Source organism: Gallinula chloropus (genome assembly GCF_964237585.1).
Source record: "Gallinula chloropus genome assembly, chromosome: 5".
Taxonomy (NCBI): Eukaryota; Metazoa; Chordata; class Aves; order Gruiformes; family Rallidae; genus Gallinula; species Gallinula chloropus.
Window position 1 is genome coordinate 36,247,584 of NC_140090.1, and position 22,541 is coordinate 36,270,124.

Genomic DNA, 22,541 nt, shown 5'->3' on the forward strand with positions numbered 1-22,541 from the left:
GGCACTTTTTTTGAGTTAAATTAATACTTGTATAATTAAAATGGTAATACTATTTGTTAAAAGAAGAGTGTTTAAATAATTCATTTTCGTATTGGTTGCATAGAGTGTGCTTAGGCTCAGCAATTACATGCTAAGTAAAAGCAGCCTCTCCTGTAATGATTTCATGATAACCTGACCTTCGATGGTACTTGCTCACAACAGCTGGTACCGTCTGTATAGTTTACAGACTGTAAAGTAATTAGTATCCTGAAATACTACTGCAGGCCTTCTGATGTTGTCAGGTCCTTGAGCGTTCCCTTTTCTCTCCCTCTTGAGCACTCTCCTTATTTTCCCTTGACTCCCTGAATATCGAATGACTGACATGTTTGCAAGGCTGCTACCAAGACAACAGTTGGCTGCCAACTTTGGGCAGAGAAAAACCCTTTGTGGGAAGAGAAATCTTCACTGGATATGCTAAAGTCTGGTCTTGGATGGCCACTCTACCCCTTAGGACCTCTTTCTGAGAAAGAATACATCTCCCAAAGTGGTCTGTGAGGTTAAGGAGGTGGTAGTGGAAAAGTTTAGCCCAGACCTTGTGTAGTCTTGGGATGCAGCCTGGCTCACTTGGGTGAAACGCTCAGGGTGCCAAGTAAATCGTGGGACTTTGGGAGTCTGGCTGCTGGACTGCTCCTGCTGAAGGGCCCATCCCAGCTGAGGGACACACTGGTGAGCACCTTCCATTTAGGGATTCAGAAGACAGGATTCAAAATCTGCCATGGCTAATTTTATTCAGTACTAAATACAATAATAACTCTTGAAAAGCTGTCTTTCAGGGAAAGGTAATAAGGGTATTAATAAAAACAGGTGAGGAGAAAAGGCTCTTTTTTAGCTTGCTTGCATTATTTTATCATTGTCAATCAGCTGGGAAGTCCTTTGAGATTTTTCCTGTATAGTTAATAACATTGTTTCTGTGATGACTTTAATGACTGAACCTTTCTTCCATCCTTAGCTATGACAATAACCACTCTGCTTTTTCTCCTTCAACACACTATTGTGTGTGGTTCAGTATATTAAGGAACGTTATTAAATATAGAGGTTTCCTCTAATTAAGCCATTGGCAACAGATTGCTTGTCCAGTCATTTGCTGGTGATAAGTATTGAGGGAAATTATATCTTGTACAGAGTATTACACTTCTCCTGACCATGCTTCCCCTAAAAAAAGAACAAAATGATATAAAAATAAAGCAGTAAAATTGCAGACTCAAGCACTCAGAAATTAGATGATGCCAGAATGACGACTGCTGAATCTGCCTTGCATTAGGAAAGGCATATTCTGTCCTTCTCTGCTCTTGATTACGAGCAGTTCCCCTTTCTTCTCTTATCTCTTGCCCTGTTCCCCATCTTTTCCTTTCATAACATTACCATTTCCTCCGGGCTCTTAATTCTTAAGCTTTTTAGAATTTTTATATCAAGTGAAAACTGTTTTTTCCAGTCCTGTTCCTGTAAAAGAGAGAAATATTTTTATGTAGAACTTTACCAACACCTCTCTCCATAAACTTATCTATAATTTAAACTAAAAAAAAAAAAATAAAGTTATGTTTGTGAACCTCGAGGGAGCCACAGTTTGTTCATTGTTTTGGTAATTGCATGTAGGAAGAACAGTATATTTAAGGTGTCTAGTTATTCTGGACATGATTTAAAAAGCTGCCATCTCCTGTAAGATTGTGTGTCTGGCTCGGTTCAGGAACCACACAGAGAATGTAACGAGTGGGAGAAGTTTTTAACGTTCCCTCTTGAAGAAAAGTAGTAGAATTAATGAGGAGAAAAAAATCTTATCTCACTGTTAGTTCAGTCACTGCGGAATAGAGGTTGTTTTCCTCGTTGGTGGCACCCCTGCGTAATCTCCAAGTATGGTGTTTACGTGGCCTTCCTAAAGAATACCTCTGAATTTGAAAATCAGATACACTTACTAATTGCTCACATCTTATAAATGACGGATCTATCCTTGAAGGAGACTTTAACAATCTATTACAGCCTGAATAACAGAGCTATTCTCCAGCTTCTGGATAAACAAAACAAAACCGCAGCTTTTAAAACAACAAGAAGCCTCTTCACTTTTTATCTTAATGGAAATAAACCTAATCAAAAGCCAGCGATTAATGAATCTCTCCAGGGTTTCTATTCTTGCAGAGATTAGAGTTACAAAGGCTGAAATAGTTTCAATAGGTAGGTGTGATGTTGAGCTCAGATCATGTATTTGTATTTGCTTAGCTAGAAATAAGAGTTGCTAAAATCCAGGATGTGGATGAAGAGTCTCCTCTCCAATGAAACCAGACAGTCAACAGCAACTCCAATATTCGCTAAATGATGTGTGCAGACATGTCCTAGAGTGCCAATAAAGCCAGTTCCTCCTAAGAAATGCATTTAAAATACTCATTAAAGAGTGGTTGTTTCACATAGGAAACAAAGTGAGAGTATGTTTTTAAGAAAGTATTTTCTTGGGAAAGGAAAGGAAAGTGCTCCAAAAATGAGCCAGCTTCTCTTTCAAGATCGGACAGCCAGCCTTTGCTTCCTGCAAAAAAAGCCAACAGCCCAGAGTGAGGTGGTTTACCTGAAATTTGTCATGGTTAACACATTTTCATTATGTGCAGTCACTTCCTGTGTTCAGAAATAGAAACAGCCTTTTGCTTTCAGGAGTGGCCTGACACCTTCACCTGCAGTTTGAATAGAAAAATATAACAGTCCTGTTGTTCAACTCCACCTCTGTACCAGATCTCCGGGATGTTTAATTCAGTCTGCATCGCTCCGAGGAGTGGGAATCATGCCAATCAAGGGCTCCCATTGCTTCCACAGTAGATGGTGGAGAAATTTTAATAAACATATTTAATTTATCTGTCTAACTATAGACTTGCCAGTAATTCATACCAACTAACCTGGCTGTGTACTAGGAAAAAGGAAATCACAATGTCTGATGTACAGAGCTTGTCACTCATCATATTATTAAAGGGACAAATAAAATCTCCTTTTACTGTTAAATGCCCACAAAACATCATTAAGATCTTCACAGGCAGCTTGGTTACAGTGGTGTGTAATTCTGGACCCTTGCTTTCTCAGGTGTATTCTTCTTTCATTTGACTTCTGATCAGACACTTGACCTTTCAGAACCATCGCAGGAAAGACATCCTTTTTCATCTCTCATTTTTGTTCCCTGTGTATAACTTCATCCTCTTGCTGTCTCAGGAGGCATGTAAGTGGGAGAATCCAGGAGTGCTTCTGAGCTAGGAGAGACTGTGAGCTCCAGTCCTACTCCTCCTCATCCTTTTCCATTTTCTTTCCATGGGAAGGAGAGTTGGGCATGGATGAGCTCCCTGGTGTGCTCTAACCAGTTTCATGTTCTGCAGGACCAAGTACGCAGCTTCCCAAGACTTAGTTCAGGTTAGACATGTCATGGGGCTTTGGAGCGTCACAAATAAGAACACCACTGAGGAACTGAATGCCTTTTCATTTTGTAGATGATGTCTTGTTTTGCTAAAATAAATACACCGACACAGTTCAGTCCGCTGACACCTCAGGATGCCTGTGGCAGAACAGTCGGCACTTCATATCAATATGACCCTGAAGCACTGTGCGACTGGGGTCAAGACTCCTTCCAATTGTTAGGAAAGCATGTCTGCTCCGGGGACTATACTGTCTTATTGTATAACAGAAACGCCAAAGCTGATAACGCAGGCATCCCAATGCACTGCTCATGCTGCTGGCCAGTGCTGCCTCTCTAAAGCAGTTTCAAGCACGGGGTTGATAAGACAGCCCTCACTTTGTCTTTCCTGGGGAAAGCATCCCGAGACTCTTGAATGTGCTCACAGCTTCTCGGAGGCTAATGCTGTCTAAGGCAAATTGATAAAAGGGAATGTATTTTCCTGTGGTTATTACTTTCCTAAAATCCTTCCAGGGTGTTGATATTATTTTGTTTATGAAGTAGCAGTTTGTGCAATTTTATGTTGCTTAGAAAGAAACCGTGATTTACTTGATTGACGCTCCCCAAAGCGGAGAACGCAAAAGACATCAATCTCTCATGTTGGAAATTCTGTAACTGGGCAGCTATAAGCTGATGTGCTTTGAGTTTCTGCAAAATGTAGCTACTACTAAACAGCCCAAATGGTAAATCATTTTATAACAGTATAATGCTCTCATTTTAGTCTTTCCGATCTAATTTATGACTAAGTTTTCCCCTGGGAGATGATACAATAAACTCTCCTGGAAACCACTCTGCAAATATGTTGAAGGCCAATCAGGTATTACAGATATAATGTAAAAATTCTTATTGACTTGCTAAATATGTAGTCATCCGTAGCTTTCCTCAGGACAGAAAGAGGTTAGCTGTGCAGATTGGGGTGTTACAGAGTGGAGGCTTTGTCTAGGTCATAATGTTGCTCAACATGAGCAGCACAGGATTTATTGTGTGCACTCAGGCAGCCTGTGTACCTGAAATTTGGGTACTTCCTAAGCAGATACACTAACAGAGGAATTAAGTTTTAGACAGAAAGCATTGGGAAGTCTCAAATATTGATGTGAGCCTCAGCTGTTTTTCCATTCAGGTGATATTTTTAACTGAAAAATAGGCATAGAAATGTGGTGCAAGCTGACATCTGAGCTTAAGGCTAACTTGGTCAACAGGAACAACACTTGGATATCTCTTAGAAACTGCTTCACAATTTGAAAGCAAAAGAGGCTGGGGTGGTTTTGGTCCTCATATTTGCCTGTTATTGCTATTTAATGTTCCCCTTCCCACATTGCTTATTTTGTATATTATTATTTTCTTTTTCACATCCCACTTTTTTTTTTTTTCCCACCAATACTTTGCAGAATGGGTGCAGATACACATTTCAGAGTGTCCTCTTCTCTTTGTGCATCATCATCACTTATATGTTACTTTTGGGGCTTCCTTTCCAAATGCCAGATTTGGGCATTGATCAGCAGTTTAATGGATTCTAGACTGGAATTTGTTTTGCCTCCAAGACTTCTCTAGACCCTTTTGTAACATGTATTAGCTCAGGCTCAGGCTAACTTGCTTCATGTATGCAACAGTGTGATTCTTACATCAAACTTGGTAAATAAATAAATACATACCTAATTCTCTTAATGTATTAAAAGTCCGACCTTTGGAATTAAAAATAAAATGTAGACCTTTCAGCCATTCTGAAAACAAAACTTTAGTTTAACAACTCCCAAGGTGGGTCTTATAAATTATGTAGCAAAATCTTCACTTACAAGTTTCCAGCAGGTTTAACAAAAGATGCATCTAGCTGGCTGCTACTTTAAATTTGAGGAAATCGAATGCTATGTTCAATCCATTGATCTGCTGCTCAGGATCTTATTAATATTTTGTAAGCACGTTACCAAAGATGACTATATGTCTGTGAGGACAAGAGTATGATTTAAAGTTTCCACCAGCTGTCCTAAATAAAAGAGTTCGATTCCACAGCCACAGAATCATAGAATTGTAGGGGTTGGAAGGGACCTTGAGAGATTGTTGCGTCCAACCCCACTGCCAAAGCAGCTCCCTAGCTCATATTGCACAGATAGGCATCCAGACAGGTCTTGAATGTCTCCAGAGATGGAGACTCCACCACCTCCCTGGGCAGCCTATTCCAGTGCTCTGTCGCCCTCACTGTGAAAAAGTTCTTCCGCATGTTGGTGCGGAACTTCCTGTGCTCCAACTTGCAGCCATTGCCCCTTGTCCTGTCTCCACAGACCACTGAAAAGGGGCTGGCCATTTCCCCCTGCATCCTAGACTTAAGATATTTATAAATGTTAATTAGGTCCCCCCTTAGTCTTCTTTTCTCTAGGCTGAACAGCCCCAGCTCACTCAGCCTTTCCTCATAGGGGAGATGCTGCAGGCCCTTAATCATCTTCGTAGCCTCCTCTGGATCTCCAGGAGATCCCTGTCTTTTTTATACCAAGAAGCCCAGAAATGGACACACTACTCCAGGTGGGGCCTGACCAGGGCAGAGTAGAGGGGGAAGATCATCTCCTTCGACCTGCTGGCCACACTCCTCCGGATGCACCCCAGGATCCCATTGGCTCTCTTAGCCACCAGGGCACACTGCTGGCTCATGACCAACCTGTCATCAACCAGGATCTCCAGGTCCATCTCCACAGAGCTCTTCTCCATCAGGTCATCTCCCAGCCTGTACTGATTCAAGCACTGCAAGGCTCCTCAGGTACAGCTCCTAACAAAATTACATCCAAGCCCTTCCTTTTTTGCTTTTAATACATCTTAAAGCAAACTGGAAGGCTACCAGAAGTTTCTTCTTTTTTGGGGGAACAAATTAAAAACTAAACTTTAGTGTTTAGTGAACTTCAGTGTTTTGGACGATAAACTATTTGCAGCAGCTAAGGCAACTCTAGTCACGATACACCGCTTGCTTCTGGATCAAGCAGCAGAAGAATGTTTCTCACAATCTGTGTTCTGACATTGATAAGCGTGCACAAACTTGAGGGATTTTTATTGAAGCTTGTACAGCGTATCTGAAAAACTGCTGGTGCTCAGAGAGGCCTAACATCACAGTTTCACAAGTGTTGACATAACTGAAGGGTGTGCAGTGTGGAAGGAGAAAGAAGTGAGCTTGTGGTGGAATAAAATTCCTTACATGCGAACTCTGTTTAAGCGTTGATGTCTCTAAATGGAGTACCCTCTCAGACATGAGAAATGTCTGTATGTCCTACCTATTTATTTCTCATAGTTATGGATGGGGCTTTGAGAGAAGCTGGCAACAGCCATGTGCCTGAATCCCATAAATACTTCTCCCCAACTCCCTTGAAAATCTTAGTTTATCCTGTCATTAAAAATGCATAACCGTCAATGAGCAATGCATGGAACCGCTAATTGAGCTCCATAAATTGCAATATGCCAGTTACTTCCGCGGTTGTGGATATTAGTGTTTCCTTTCGTTAGCATTGGAAGTGCCGTAGCTGCTTAGAGGCCACTTCGTGGTTATTCGGTGGATGCTAATTTTTTAAATTATGACAATGAAAGACACATCACATTGCTTGGGTGAAAATGTATGAAAAACTAATGAAAATTAATTGACAGTTTTTTCGGTTGCCAACACACTCACAAACATGCCTGACTGAATTTTGTGAAGCTGGTTTTTGTGGCTGCCCTGAGAACTTGCTTCAAGTTAAGTAAGTGTTGTCCTTGCTGTAATCTGTTTTTTCCTCATCATAAAAACAGCAAACACATTTGGCCAGTTGGATGTTGCACAGTTCTAACCAGATATAAATGTGTAACTTTTAACTGACCAAAAAGCAAAATGTGAAATTCTCTGTTCAAGTCAACTTAAGATGTGTGTGAAAAGCTTCTGAAGATGATGATGTGGTGGTTAATGTACTTAGGAAATATTTTTCCCTTTGTATCACTTGGAAATGCGAGTTTTTTAGGATTTAATTTAATGTGGCAAAGTGCACAGTTCAGGTTGGAGGGTCAGCCTGGCTCCTTGGATCAGAGACAGGAGATGTCTGTTATCTGCTTGCAGCTGAGCCACACAAGGAGCCTTGCTGCAGCCTCATGAAATGGATATCTCCTGAAAATAGAAATTACTGTATTTGCAACAGATGGGATGAAAAGTGTCCACTTGGGTTATTCCCTAACTGTATCTAATTTTATGTTCTTTGCCCTTTTTATTTCCCTCTTTTTGGTAGAAGAAGAAACTTCTTTCCCAGACTTTCCTCATGTATGAAAAATATGCTGAATATATATTCTTTATGTCTTTTTCATTTTTTTTTTCTTTTTAATATTTGTGAACTAGACACACTCATTCTTCAGGTGAACCCCATTTCCTGTGCTTGTATTTGTGGGCACTTCCAAAGTGAGATCAAAGCAGACTTGGAACTTACTTAGCTTCTATGAAAAAGGGGAAAATTAACCTAAAAGCTAATGAATTGCCTGTGGTCCCCCAAGAGTGAGCTGATCTTCACAGCAGGTTGCATTTGCTACAGCTTGTTTGGGGATGCTTGTTTGGTCAGACGCTGCAACAAGGGCTTTACCTGGTCGGGTTCAGCAACTGGATAAATAATGTGTCTGCAGCTGAAATAAAAACCCACAATAAAGCGCTCTTCAGTGCCTCAGCCACATCCTAACCTCCCCCAATAGATATGAAGACGACTTGGTAGTGTTATAAGAAACATCAGCTTCCCTAATCGTTCATTGATCTGTTGTTCTGCGCAGAATGATGAAGTTTTTGCTGTTATTTTGCTCCATTTCACTCTGATTCATTTGACTCAAGCCAAAGGACGATTTAAGATGGCAAGGACCAATCTTGTCTTTTATTCCCAGATGACAGGATAATTCTGGCTTTGCTGTTGGGAGCTTAAAATGCTTTACTCATACCCCGCTAATGTTAGTTGTAATGAAGGAAATGGTTATCTAGAGCTCAGTTTTACAGTTCATCACCTGAAAAAGAGCCCTTTTATTTTTGGTGTTGTTTTGGGACTGTTTCTCTGCTTGCCCTGGGCAGGCCCACCCACGCCCTCTGAAGTGGCTGCCAGGAAGGACTGAGGGGAGCTCTGGCCACCATGTTGTGGCAGCCCCTGAGGTGCAGCAGTCACCTGGGGCAGCGCCTGGGGGCACAAGCAGTTCCAGGATGTACCGCCTTGACTGAGTCTGTTGTCATCGAAGCGTAATGTGGCTTTAGGTTTAAAAATTTAAAAAAATTGCTATTTTGGCGGATAGTAGAGGCTGTTATAGGAGACTGGTTTATAGGCTACCAAGCCTGTTTCTGGGGTGCAGGGCAGTGCCGAGCCCACAGAAAGCTGTGGGGCGCAAGTGCTTGTCTCTTGTACAGAAATGTAGATGAAGAGCTTTTCTGTGGTAAGTCAGTCAAACTTGAGTCCTGTGGCTTGGTGTGGTTTTAAAGCAGCTCATGAGGCATTACATTTGTCAAGGTTTTACTCTCTTCACTCTCTCCCCTGGCTCCTTTTGTTTCCTGCTCAAAGCATGCCTTTTATTAGTTCAGGATCTGATACCTAACAGGCCCGGTCAGAGGAGCAGACACCTTTGGCTCTTGAAGTCTCAGAGGTGTCTCCTCATCTGCTTTCGAACAGCCAGGTGTCTGCTCAGAAGGCTCGAACAAAAGCCATCCCATGTCCCTCTGTGACAGGGAGCCTCTGAGTTTTAGCCATTTCCTTGTTCAAATCTATATAGTCATCCATGCTGCTGGATCTAAAGAAAGTGCTATGGGAGCCTGAGCTTGCCACTCTCGATGACTTCTTCACAAAACAGGTCATGTCTCAGGAGCTGGAAAGATGACAAGGAAAGGCAAGATCATGCTGGACAGGAATTTCCAGTCAAAATAAGGGTGTAATGGGGTTATCAGTGGAGTCCCACAAAATCACAGTGGTCAGTAAGCAAGATTGGAGAAGAGGAGTGGCCAGCAGGGAGAGGGAGGTGATTGTCCCTCTCTACTCTGCCCTCGTGAGGTCCTATCTGGAGTACTGTGGCCAGGTCTGGGGCCCCCAATACAAGAAAGATGTGGAACTGTTGGAGAGGGTTCAGAGGAGGGCCACGAAGATGATTTGAGGGCTGGAGCACCTGCCCTATGAAGAGAGGCTGGGGGAACTGGGCTTGTTCAGCCTGGAGAAGAGAAGGTTGCGGGGGGACCTCATTACAGCCTTCCAGTACCTGAAGGGAGCTTATAAGCAGGAGGGGATACAACTTTTTAAAAGGGTAGACACTGGCAGGACAAGGGGGATGAAAGGAAGGAAGGTTTAGCTTAGATATTAGGGGTAAGTTTTTTACAGAAAGAGTGGTGAGGTGCTGGAACAGGCTGCCCAGAGAAGTAGTGGATGCCCCGTCCCTGGAAGTGTTCAAGGCCAGCTTGGATGAGGCCCTGGGCCACCTTGTGTAGCTCCAGGCCTGAGGTTGGTGGCCCTGCCTGTGGCAGGGGGGTTGGAGCTCTATGATCCTTGGGGTCCCTTCCAGCCCATGCCATTCAATCATTCTATGATTCTAACCTTGGCATGAACTGCAGAGGGGAAGATTGGGCTGGCTGATCCTGTCTGGCATGAGGATTTGTGAGTCTGCATGGAAGACAAGAGGCATCTTTGCAGTGACTCCAACAGGGTTTGGAGTGAGCTCCAAGTGGGCAGGTGTCTATTTTCTGTAAGAATCACATCAAAACTAGCAGTGACTGGCAAAGTGACAGCATTGGCCAGGAGCAGCCAAAATGGGAGCTTCCTGCTGCACTCCCAGTATGTTTGTTCAAGCTAGGCCAATTGGAAAACTCACCAGCCTGCAAAACGTGTTATTACCCTACCTTTTTCATTCAAATTTGAATTAAAAAATAAAATGCCAAACTAATACAACAGGCCACAAGATTTGGTCAGTCAGGTTGCTGTGTTCTAGTAAATTAGAAAGCCTTGGGTTTATTTTCATAATTTTGTTTTGCAAGGATTAATCTGGCAGTTTTTTTCTAGCAGATAAATAGGAGTTTGGAAGCCATGGGACTGGAAAGGATACTCTGGGTTGTCAAAATATTTGCCATTTCAGTCAGATAAACCAAAATACCAAGGCTTCTGGATTAGGGGTGACAGTTCGCAATTATCAATGGCAAAACTTCGTCCTTTTTTATTTTTTTTTTCTTCCTTTCTTTTTTAAAGTTTCAATTTTGGAATGTGGATTTACCACTAAGTGTGTAATTTCAGTGCCATGCTGAATTAGGGCTCTTTCAGGTGAACTTGCTGTACAGCAGTAAATAAGACATCCCCTAAAAATAGAAAACATAGTTATAAGTGACAAAAATTGGCAGGGAGGACTTGGTCTGATGCACTTTTAGAACTGCTTTTAATTTTTTTAACTCAATTCCAAATTAAGCATCTCTTTAAATTAATAAGAGGAGTCACAGTATCCCTAGAATATCAGTGGAGAAAGTGAAGCGATGAGTATAATAAATTCTGAAGAGAGGCTAAAAAAGTCAGCTTCAGGAAATTTTTGCGTATGGTGAAAAACAAATTCCTGACCAAACTGCCTAAGCTGAAATGTCTGAAAGCAGAGAGCTATCGTGAAAGAGCTGGAAAGCTTCTGATTATAATGGAATCAGTGTCCCAGGGTATAATGCAGCTCTACATTTAATATTGAGCTACTGAACCGTACTTCTCCACCTAGCTCAACTCACTGGGTTCTCATCAAAGTCCTGTAATGACACTGTGCTCTGTTTAGATGCCAAGCAAGTCTTGAAATAGCTCCGGAGCTTTTTTAGCAGCTTCAGCTGAGTAGAGACGTCTGACTTTAGAAGGGCAGCTAGTGCCTAGAGTTTGTGTCATATAAATCCTTCCTTATGCATGCTGCCACACTTGTTAATAATTTTATGAACTTTTATAAACCTAATTAAAAGGCTCTTGCATATTTATGTATGAAATCATGGCAACAGCACTGAAACAGCAAAGCAAAAGCCTGTCCTTTGTGCTGCAAACCCGTGTTGCCTTTCTCTATTAATGATACATACACAACTCGTTTAATTCAATGCCCACTATTGTTTGCCTGTTTGTTTTTATTATGGTATTGACTGAAGTCCCCGTCACGTTAGTTACAGTCTGTGCACGTTATCTTAAGCTGAATTTTTCTTTCTGTGTGTTGTTTAAGGTATTGACTTTGCCAAAGGGAAGAAAAAAGTGCATGCAGACACTTAAGTACACAACTAGTTGTATCAATTTCTGTCCATTAAATATACATACACACATAAATACACGCATATACAGTGGTTGCAGGCATGGAATTAGGTGAGATTTGAAAACCGAATTTAAGAGATCTTTTCAAACATGGATATCCCGTTTCTGGGAGCAGCACTGGGCAGGAGCATCCTTCAGCCTGTGTGAAAGCCCGATTAAGGATGGTGGGGCTCGAAACAAGGGTTTAAATGACACTTTTTCAATAGCATTTGTAGATTTCTTGGCCATTTATTTAAATTGCTTAGAAGGAATTCTGTTTTCTAAAAGAACATACTTTTAAACTTCTTTTTCTTTCTAAAAATGTCTTCGTTCTGATAAGCTTTGGGGTTTAAAAAAACCTCCTGTTTCTAGTTACTGGATTTCAGGGTGGTTTTGTCCTTTACAACCCAGGCAATCAATTCCTGAGTATGAGCAGGAGGGCTATTGAGTAGTTCATCTCAAGCACGGAAGGATTTAAGCCAACTCAGTGATGCGGCAATCCTTATGCTAAAGGTTTTGATACTAGTTTTGATTAAAGTTGATAGCATATATAGCATGTATAGTTCCAGTACTGTCCTGATGAAACCTGGAATTGAATCTTTGCAAATATTCACTGCCTGATTTAATTTAGAAGTTAAAACATGAGTGTTAAAATATATGCACTTTGTCTTTATTTAATCTTCCAAACCCATCCCCCCTTTCTACCACCTGCTCCTGTTTGATAGAGAGCTCTTCCATAGGTGCCTGTCTTAACTCATGGCATGTCCTTTCAGTCTCACTCTGACATATCCCATACAACAGCTTGTTTTGTGCAGACGGACAGTGTTACCTGAAATTACTGGCATTGCCTCAGTGAATTCTGCTCATGTCCTGCATAGGTCATCCTTTCATGCATCTTTAATTCTGTGAATTTCCACTCAAGGTTAATCAAACTGAAAAGAATGTCTATCTCTTTAGTTTGTGGTTTTCCAAACAGTATCTCTAATAACCTCAGTTAAATGAAAACAGAAAGGTGATTAAAATCAGTAAGTTGAAACAGATTTGGTTTTCTGAAGTTGGCTGGTTTTTTGCCTTTAGGGTTTGTTTTTTTCCTTGAGTACCAGCACCTTGTACTAGAGCATCCGCTGTATGAGAAATACAGAACAATTACAAATGGACCATTTCTAATATGTTTGTTTAATTTTTGTCTTTCAGTCAATTCGAGAAGTCACAGGCTATGTTTTGGTGGCTTTGAATCAATTTGAATACCTGCCTCTGGAGAACCTTCGCATCGTTCGTGGGACCAAACTCTATGAAGAGCGATACGCTTTGGCAATATTTCTTAACTACAGAAAGGATGGTAACTTTGGACTCAGGGAACTTGGCTTGAAGAACTTGACTGGTAAGCAAAGCTTGCAGATGTTATGGCTTAGCGCAAGCAAAGTGTTGAATATTTGTCCCAGTGTTCTCAGTCACTTGCATTCTGCAAATTACAGAGGTACCACAAGAGGCTGGCAGTTGTATGTTGTTTGAGAGGCTCGTTGGTACTTCATTTTGTTCCTTTTTTTTTTGTTCACAACTGTAATTTTCTCAGTACCTATCAAACACTGTGTATGGAATTCATGCCAAGAGCACACTCAAAACAAGAATAGTTGTTGAAAGAGTAGATCAACTTTTTTTCTCTAGTTTCAAGAACATGAGTGTGTTCATTTCCTTGTGATCTTTGGTTATTGCATGTGTGTTGCTTCAGGTGTTAAGTATTTTCTGCCAAGTTGGCTTAGTTTTAGCATCCTCTCCACTCTTGCTGCTGTGTCCATCAGCATTGGTTCTGTACCGGGGGGTTGGGGTGAGAGGAAGGGGATGGGAAGGAGAGGCTGTATCTAATTTTAGAACTCCCTTTTCTAAGCAGAAGTATTGTATAAAATATAGTGAGAAAAGTGCTTATTTTCTTGAGAAAAAAATTTAAGCCATGTCCGTGGTTATATGTTCGTCTGTAAATTCAGGGCTGGATCACGATGTGGGGTAGATTGACATTTCATTTCTCCCAGCTGAGAATCCTTAAGTCAGTGGTTTGAGAGATTAAAAATTGGCTAAATATCACTGGACTGTAACTTAATAAAGTGCAGGCAGCGGAAAACTCTTTTTTAAGGAGTTCACTGGAAGTATTTTGTTTATACCTGGTTCCTCATCAGCTATGATCATTTCTACCCAAAGCTTTGGGGATTGTGGAATGGCCTTATTTCTGCTAGAGGCTAAATGCTGACTGAAAATCACTGACCTGAGCTGGATGTGATGTTAGAACCCTAGTACAGAGAGGTGGGAGCCTTCTGAACTATATTTAGGCATCCTTCCTTCTCCACTTTTTTTCCTGTCACAGTATTCAGAGCAGCACACAAATCCTTACAGTTCCCTTTTGGTCAAGCCTTGCCACGCTGTGCAGCTGAGATTTCAAAAACAGGAGGGACAAAAAGGCACAAGGAGGCCTGAAATATATTACAACATAAAACAGTGTAGACATGCCTTGAGTCAGCTATCATTAGCTGGTGTTAATCCTGACAGAGCACCCTTTCATAATTTTCCTTACTGAGAGGATCACGCTGATGTCAGAGTACTTCCCAAGGTCTCTAAATCCTGCCATCTAGTACTCTTCCCTCTGTCACTGTCATAATTCGATTTCCTGCTCTTCTGTTGCCACATTTCTTCCCATCTTCCTGATATAGGCTGTTCATTGTTACTCTCTATGCCTTGACATAATAAACAGTCATAGCATTGGGTAATAATAGCATTATCTGTTTCTTCGTGTACTTGTCTATGGGTCTCAAAATGCTTTATAAAAGTCATCAGTCTGGGTGAAACTGGACCAGAGAGGTGATGTGAGGCCAAGGCCAGAGAAGGATTGGAACCCTTTCCTCTTGGATCTGAGGCTGCTACTCTGCTGGGAAGCGAGGGTGGTATTTTCACTGCTCGTTTAGCCATGGCTTTGCTTCTCAGTAAGGTAAAAAGCCTCAAACTTATTTTGTAGCTCAAGATTTTCTTCTTAAACCAGCTGCCATGTAGCAAGACAGTTCTTCTGACTCCAAAGCTTCTCTTTGGATCGGCACAGCACCAAAGCTGCCCAGCAAACAGCTTGACTTTCTTTTCAAGTGCCGTAAAAAAAATCTGCCTTAGCTCAGCCTTTGAATCTTTCCTAACATGAGATCATCACAGCCACTTCATCTGATTTAGGTGTTTACAAAGCCCTCCAATGGGATTATTTGGCTCAAAATGTATTGTTGTCTCTTGGAAGAAAAGTGCCCTAATAACACTAGCCTGTCTCCACTGAGCACTTAAAATAGCTTCTGGGTGCTGAATATGAGCCAGTGTGTGCTTCAAAATACTCTTAATATTTTCTAGATGGCATGTGCCAGGGCCTCATGAGGCTCTTCAGCAGCTGTTCTTTGACCATTCTGTGTACTGGTTAAGATGCACCTGGCTGTTTTAACCCCCAACCTGCTGCTTGTTGCAAATGCTCTTCCTGGAGCATATTAATGCTTAATTTATTTTCCTAACACATCCTTAGCACTAGTAGCTGCATAAAAATAACTAGTGGATGTGGGAGTCAGTGATGTTGCGAGGCTATGATAGATTGGCTGTGCCTGAACTGATCCTGCATCTACCAAGTGCTCCATATTTACAGGCAGAAAGAACTGGTGATTTGTTATTAAATTTAAGATGAAGCAGCCCCTCTAAGCTTGCATCCTTCGAGCTTCTAGTCTACTGCAGATAGGCTTTGAATGGTGCATCTCTTCCACTTGAGTAAAATATAAGCATAGCTCTTGCCTTGCACATGAAGAACGGCCTTTCCAGGGCTTATGCCTTGTTTGCAGTGTTTTGGGAAGTTCTGTTCTTATTTGTGCAGTGTCTGGATGATGGGATCCCGAGGGTATTTCTTCCCAGCACTGCACAATATACAAATACAAACACTACTCTCTGTGGTAAACAAAGGAGGAAGCTGCTCTCACCTGCAGGTTACCCTCAGACTTAACCAGAGATGGGATTTCATCTTCCTGTGCAGTACCACTGCATTATTTTCAGTGTGGTGTTAACAGCTGTGTTTTTATTGCCAGATATGTCTGTCAGGTTTTCATATTCAAATGTAACTTGAAACACTTGAATTTCTTCCCATACTCTGTATATGTATATATATATAAAAAAAAGACAGACGTGAAGGCAGTAAGTTTTATCTCACACAGAAAACATGATCCAGTTTTCACTCACAATGTCTGTCAACCCGTAAGGGAGTTTTGTTTGTATAATGCAGGCTAGGACCATGTCCTGAAATTAACGTGACACTTGCAAAAAATCTTAGCTATAAAAATTCCTTTCTTGCTTGTTACAAAAACTTTATCAATGGCTCCACAGAAGTGTCAGAAACAAACAGGCATTGAACTAATGAAGTGGCTGCTGCCATCTCAGCTGGACTCATCTCTGCTTGCAGATTCAGCTGCCAAGTAGCCTTAAAGTAAAAAGGAAGGTTTGACATTCTGGACATATTATTCAGCCTGAGATTAGCAGAATAACTGATGCTGAGGGAGAAGGTATGTCACCTTCTTTCATTCATTCTCTGTGAGCTAGTGCAAATCATTCCTGTCTTCCCCAGGTAGCTAGGCAGCCAACCTTAACTTATCCAATGAAAGGGCATAATCATTGTTCACACTTACAATAAAAAATACAGAGAATACCTGACGGCTGTGTTTCGTTAGGGCGTTTATCTTCATGAGTGGGGAAAGAGGGATAACTCATAAGTGCCAAAACCACTTATGAAGTATCCCATATTTTCCTCTAAGTGAAGACGAAGAGAGGTCTACAGCAAATGATGTATCTTGGAGTGGAGATAGACTCATCTGCCCTGTTGGCCTTGGGGCAGAGGTTCCCCTGCATGTGCCTGTGCAACCCTTGCATTCCTTGAATATGTCAGAATGAAGTGGTCTTAGGAGTGATTAATTCAGTAACACACAAAAAAAAACCCCAGAAAAATCTGTAGTTATTTTCTTGTTTTGCAGGAATGCAGATAAACGTTATCGTAAAAGCTGAGGTTCAAATGACAAATTCCTACTGGAGCTGAAATGATTTGGTCAATGATGGCCAAAGAAGGGAAATTGAATTTGATGGGAAGGAGAATCTTAGGGAAAGGACCATTTCGTTGGGTATAGGTAGATTTCCCTTTCTACAGATTTTTATAATAGGGTTTTTTAAAAGGTTTTGATTACATTTCTTTTTAACTGTTCTGTAAAGCAAAATTTTCAAGTTCTGAGATCATTTCTATATCATTTCAGTAGCTTTTTTTAGCCCCACAAGAAATTGAAAATGCTAAGGGTTGCTTTAGAGGAGAAAACCAATATTGACGTCTCATGAAAAAGGTTGCTTTTCAACAAGGTTCTAGGGTTTTTTTTACAAGAACTGCTTGTTTACTGTAATTATATTGCAACTCAATTGGGTTTGAGGAAAGTGCATGGGAGGAATTGAACTTTCTTCCACTTTTGTACACTGTGCACATTTTGAACTAGCAGCAGTTTTGGAAATCTTATTTAGATACCTGCTCAGGGGCCTGAGCTCCTTCAGCCCTGTGTGACGGCACATAAAGCACGTTTTGGGGCAGGGATTAAGGTCACTCCCTTTTTATTGCCTCAATCACAAAGCCCTCAGCCTACATCAGGAAGACCCTTCCTTGCAACCAGGCGCACAGTGTACAAGCCACTGCTGGTGTTTAGAGATGGAAACATTTGTGTGTGACACCCTGCCTGAGTGGACAAGACTGAGGTATTCAGACCATGGCATATTTCTTAATCGCTGTGGCATTGTACGGGTGGAGGGAGCTGGGAAGAAAGCAATATGTAACTTGCCTCAGGCTCCCCATGCAACAGGTGTGCAAGGCTGCATCTCTAACCTCTGAGAGGTGTTGCTAGGATACATGGAGGAATGAAGAATTTGTTTAAAAAATCCCTTTGGTACCTTCTGTGTGCAGGGCTGCTGCAGGGGTTGTTATCAGCCCTGTAGAAGCAGCTGCAGTGGCTCTGGGATCGCCTGGGACTGCTCCTTTCCCTATATCCATGGAGCTGCAGAGACACGGAGGCTTTTGTACCTCAGCACATCTTTGCTGACCAGCCAGTGGATGGGAATAAAGGGAGGAACACCTCAAGCATGGCTGTGCTTCCCTTGAGAAAGGAGAATCTTGTGTGTGGTGGCACAGATCTTGAGGGCGCAGTGCAGGACGTGCCATGGGTTCCCCTTGCTCGCGTCACCCCTGTGGACAGAGGGGACAAGGCTTGCGGCTGTCCCCACACTTAAAAATGCAAGTGTGCCTGCTAGCACACGTCTGTCTCCTCTTTCCCAGGAGACCGTTAAGACCGTTTACTGGGAAAAAATAAAATTGTCCTGTTCCAGCTACTGCTCACCTCAGACATCCTAGGTGTGATCTGGCAGGTGGGAGAGTCCGGAGACGGATCTCTGCTGGCAGTCGGTGCGCAGCCACCCTGTGCTGAACACGGTGGCAGTTACTAGTGTGGATTCAGGCTGCTCCCTGCCAGTTGGCATCAGTGTCTGGGAACGCTTCCAGGTACTCCTCAGCTCAGCTTATGGATGCAGACGTGGCCCTGAGGAATCCCAGATACGGGACCTGCAGGCTGAAGAGCGACTGCCTCCAGCTAGCAGAAAATTGCTCATAGGTGGTATCAAGGCAAATAGGTATATTGTATACAGCCAGAAATAAACACTGATTTTGAGCCCCGAAGATGTATACTCAGGAGTTTATTACATTTAGTAACGGGTGGGACATTGTATTTTAAATTTCAGTGAGGCTGAAATTTTGCCCAATCTCTTCGAAGTCTTTGGATATGCCTTTATCACACTAAATGGCATAACTAATGTCTGTGATTCTTCGCAACTTGTTGAACAACAATTTATATTCAATTATATTTTTTCCAAGTATTTTACTGTTTCCAGTTCTGTCTCTATTGTTTGAAATGTGCAACTTTGTTTGGAATGATTATGGCAGGGAATGAAACGAAAAGCTCATCATCATAATGATATCGTGCTAACTGGAAATTCAAAGGATCGCACTGAAAGTTGTTTGTGGGTGTGTCCCATCCCTCTCCCCGCCCCCCCCATGAAATGCATGTAGGGGATTGCAGATGTCTAAAGCTGTTTATTGAAAGCTACATCCAGGAAGTTTGACATGAGGCGCCAGTGTCATGCAGCAGGATAGGTTAATGTTGTACAGCTTCTCCTGCAACAAAATAGAGCCTAATATCGTCGGGAGGAGATACTAGGCCAAATCCTTAGCTGGTGTAAATTGGCTTCCTTGCTTTGATTTCATAATGAAGTGCAATTTAAATTGTCTTTTACTTTCTTCAGTGGATAATTTAATTCACGCTTTAATTTATAAGTTAACTAGTGCCTAACTCCCACTTAAGCCCTTTTATAAGGATGTTGTGTTCAGGGTGCTCTGTCAGGATTAATACCAGCTAATGATAGCTGACTCAAGGCATGTCTACACTGTGTAGCAGGGCTTGTACAGAGATCCTTGAGCTAGCACTGAGCCTAGTTAGGTTTAGAAATTGTGTTAACCGCACTGCTTGTGTCCCGTGCTCGGGCCAAATAACTCAGCAAAGCGGACACAGTACATCACTCCTGACTGTGGTCCCTGCAAAACAGAAGGACATTGTCCTGGGCTTTCGTACATGGCTGCTGCGTAAAGGAGGGCAGTGGACTGGGAGGAAGGACTGGGGTCTAGAGGAGACAGAGGAAATCCTTCCTAGACCCATGGTAATGGACACCTCTTCTGCTTTCAGTTGAATCACCACATGGAGAAAACAATGCTTGCCCACTTTAATCTGATTTATTCTGAGAGTTTGGCATAAAAATGCTACTCAGGTAGGATCTGGGATGATGTAGGATTCAACTTTTAACACTGACAAATATTAGTTTAAATGTCATTATAAAATATATCCAGACATGCTGCAATTGTCACCTGATAATGCCACGTAAAATAATAACACAATTCATTCACTTTTTCTTGGCAGTTTCTTCTTTTTACCTATCTGCAGCAGTTCCCTCTGTCTGTGCATTTTTCAATTATGAAGCAAGAAATTCTCAAAGCTCTGGAGGTATGAAGCACCCCCTTTAGCTTTTTAGAAATACAGGCAATCAAGATAAATCCAGTAATACCAAAGCCTTCCAGTAATGGAGTAGCTTTGGCTGACTTCAGTGACTCGAGAGCTTCAGCAGTGCAGTGATTTCTCTGGCCGCATGCTTTCCAGGGAGTTAGACATCTGAACACAGTAATCCCTCCATTTCAATCCCATAGGTCAGGAATGGGTGGCATTTCGGAACATCCAACTGTGCCGGACAGAGCTGTGTTGAGCTACGCTGTAACTTAAGTAAAATGCAATCAGCATTACTCAGGGAGAAATGGTACTGTTTACAGAGACAGCACTGCTGAAAAAAATTTATCCCAGTTTCCCACCTGCTTGGTAAGGAAAGAGCAAGCCGGATTGTGCTCCATAGCCCAGGCCAAGTTCTGGTCTTGACTAAGTATTTTAGAAATTAAAATCCTTGTTAGTCCAGTAGTGTTATCTTCTTCAGTTCAGGTAAGTGAAAGAAGCACTAATTTCAGTGGCCTTTTTTCTTTTCTTCCTCTTTTTCTCTACTGTCTTCTGAATTCATTGATTTTTTTATTTCTTTCTGACAGGCTACAGCTGACAAGAAATTTGGTTCTTTTGTAAAATAATTAAAAGCCTTGTGTTACAGAGGGAATGTAACCTCTCAGCGCTCCCTAGCAAAAGGCAGGTTACCAAGCAAGGTAGTTCAGTTGTGGGAGGGTGGTAGGCATTCTCTGCCTGCCCACAGTGAGCTCCTGTGGTGGAGCAGAGGGACCAGCCTCCAGCAGTGTGGGACTGCTGACGTCTGGGGCTCAAAATGGCATGAAGCTCTGGTGCTGAGTTTAGTGCCTTCACTTAAAGCTCATCAAAGGCATTTCAGTGGCTTTCAGCATGTGTCTGAGTCAGTGTGTGTCTGCAAGGCAGCACACACTTCCAGACCTGGATTTAAACCCAAATCCAAGAGAGAGCTCCCTTTTCTAGCTTTGCTTACCAACCTGTAGGAATAAGGAGTTGGGGTTTAGGACGCCATTCGTTGCAAACACAAAAGTCCCACAGAGTTCAAAGAAGATTGGGTCAGACCCCTAGGATTACATGGTGGAAATAATTGGTGTTCCGAGAATATTTTCATGCTTGTTCATTTTCATGTCATGTGCTGCCGAGGGAAATTCCCTAGAAATTCTCTATGGAGGGACTGGAGAGGCAATGAACCAAAACCTGTTTCGTTTACTACATCTAGCTCAGGGGAAGGCCCTGCAGACACGAGGAGACAGAAAAGCCCTCCCAAACACTTGGCACAGGGGTGAGACTGTCACGTAGCCTTCACTGCCTGCAGGCTGACAGAGGCAAGTGCTCCCACCTTCTCCTTGGCCAGCTCGATCCCAGGCTGTTTGTTCCTTGCCCGCACACAAACCTGTTTCTTGCAGCATCCCAAGTCAGCTTTACCAGTGCTGGGCCTAGTCTTGTTAAAACCAGCATCGTGTAGTTTTAACTTGGGAGGGGGGGCTGGTCCTGCAGCAGCCTTGAGCTGTGCAGCAGCGTGAAGGGCAGGAGTGAGCAGCAGTTCATTAGGAGTTTGTCTGAAACTGAGGTTGATCGCACAGTCTTTGTATGTTGGGGTGTGAAAGGGAAACGCAACTGTTAGAAGGATGCATTGTGTGTTAGGCAAAGTTCCAGCAGATTGAACCTGTCTGCAGCTTGACGCTGACAGGTTCTGCCTGCAATTGGAATTCCCAGGTGAGGGAAACTCCGTTAGCTTCCCCCCACGTGAGCACTGGGTCTGAAGTCGCACACAGATAACAGCAGTACCTGATGGGGAGCAAGGAGTTTACTGTCAGGAACTTTCCTTTACGTGACTGGAGGAGGTAAAAGGGACCTACATTTGCAGCTGTCTCCAGAGACCCTTTCTGGCCTGGCTCATTTGCTCCCCACACCCTGCCCCATGGGAGTGGATGTGATGACAGTGATGCATTCAAGGGCAGCATATCTAGGCAGCTGGGCGTGCTGTGATTGTAAGTGTGCTTTGTAACACTGAAACACCTGCCCTGCATCTCTGCGGAGCCGCTGAGGTAAGCGCAGAGATGGGCAGGGAAAGGTAACCTTGAGTGGAACATAAAAACAGAAATGCAGACCTGCAGAAGAAGGGAAATTACCGTGTGAACAGAGGTAAGGAAGAGCCAAACATCCGCGTATGTGCCCCAAAATCTAATGGCAGAACTCATCTGAGCTGGAACCGCGTTACTGAGGAAGGGAACAAACAGACTGCAAAGGAGCTCGTCTGATACAGAACTACTGGAATTCTCTGGGACTGGAGACTCCCTGGTCGGTCCCACCTAGCTTTGCAACAGATGCTTTCCATATAAAATGGACTTTGATTGGTCTGAAGTGACAGCGTGAGGTAATCAGAGCGGGAGGCAGGTAATGCATGTGGACGCAGAGCTGTCAGTGGACTGTAGGAGCCTTTTGTGAATTGCATGGAACGTGCCTGCAGGCGTGGAGTGGGGAACAAAGGTATCAGATGAGGAGAACAGGCTGGAGGCCTTTTTCTTTGATGTTTGGGAATCGCTCAAGGGGCTCTCTTCTCTGAAACCCCTTTGCCTGGCTTTTTTTTCCTCCTTTTTTTTTTTTCCCTCCCCTTGGTGAAACTTTCCTAGACATGCTTTCAATTCTTTAAGGCATAGAAGCAAGAGGGCATCCATCTGACCAATCATCGTACAAGTGCCGCGCTCATAGTTGAATTCCCTT

At 42.6% G+C, this 22,541-nt stretch overlaps 1 protein-coding gene across 1 annotated transcript in view; it reads left to right on the forward strand.

The window, feature by feature from the left end:
* ERBB4 (erb-b2 receptor tyrosine kinase 4) overlaps nucleotides 1-22,541 on the forward strand; it is a gene marked incomplete at both ends in the record, with an annotated part of 629,788 nt that overhangs the window by 324,683 nt on the left and 282,564 nt on the right. Inside the window, one exon of the mRNA XM_084264301.1 lies at nucleotides 12,877-13,063. Coding sequence (XP_084120427.1) covers nucleotides 12,877-13,063 — 187 coding nt within the window. The remainder of the gene's footprint in view (nucleotides 1-12,876; nucleotides 13,064-22,541) is intronic.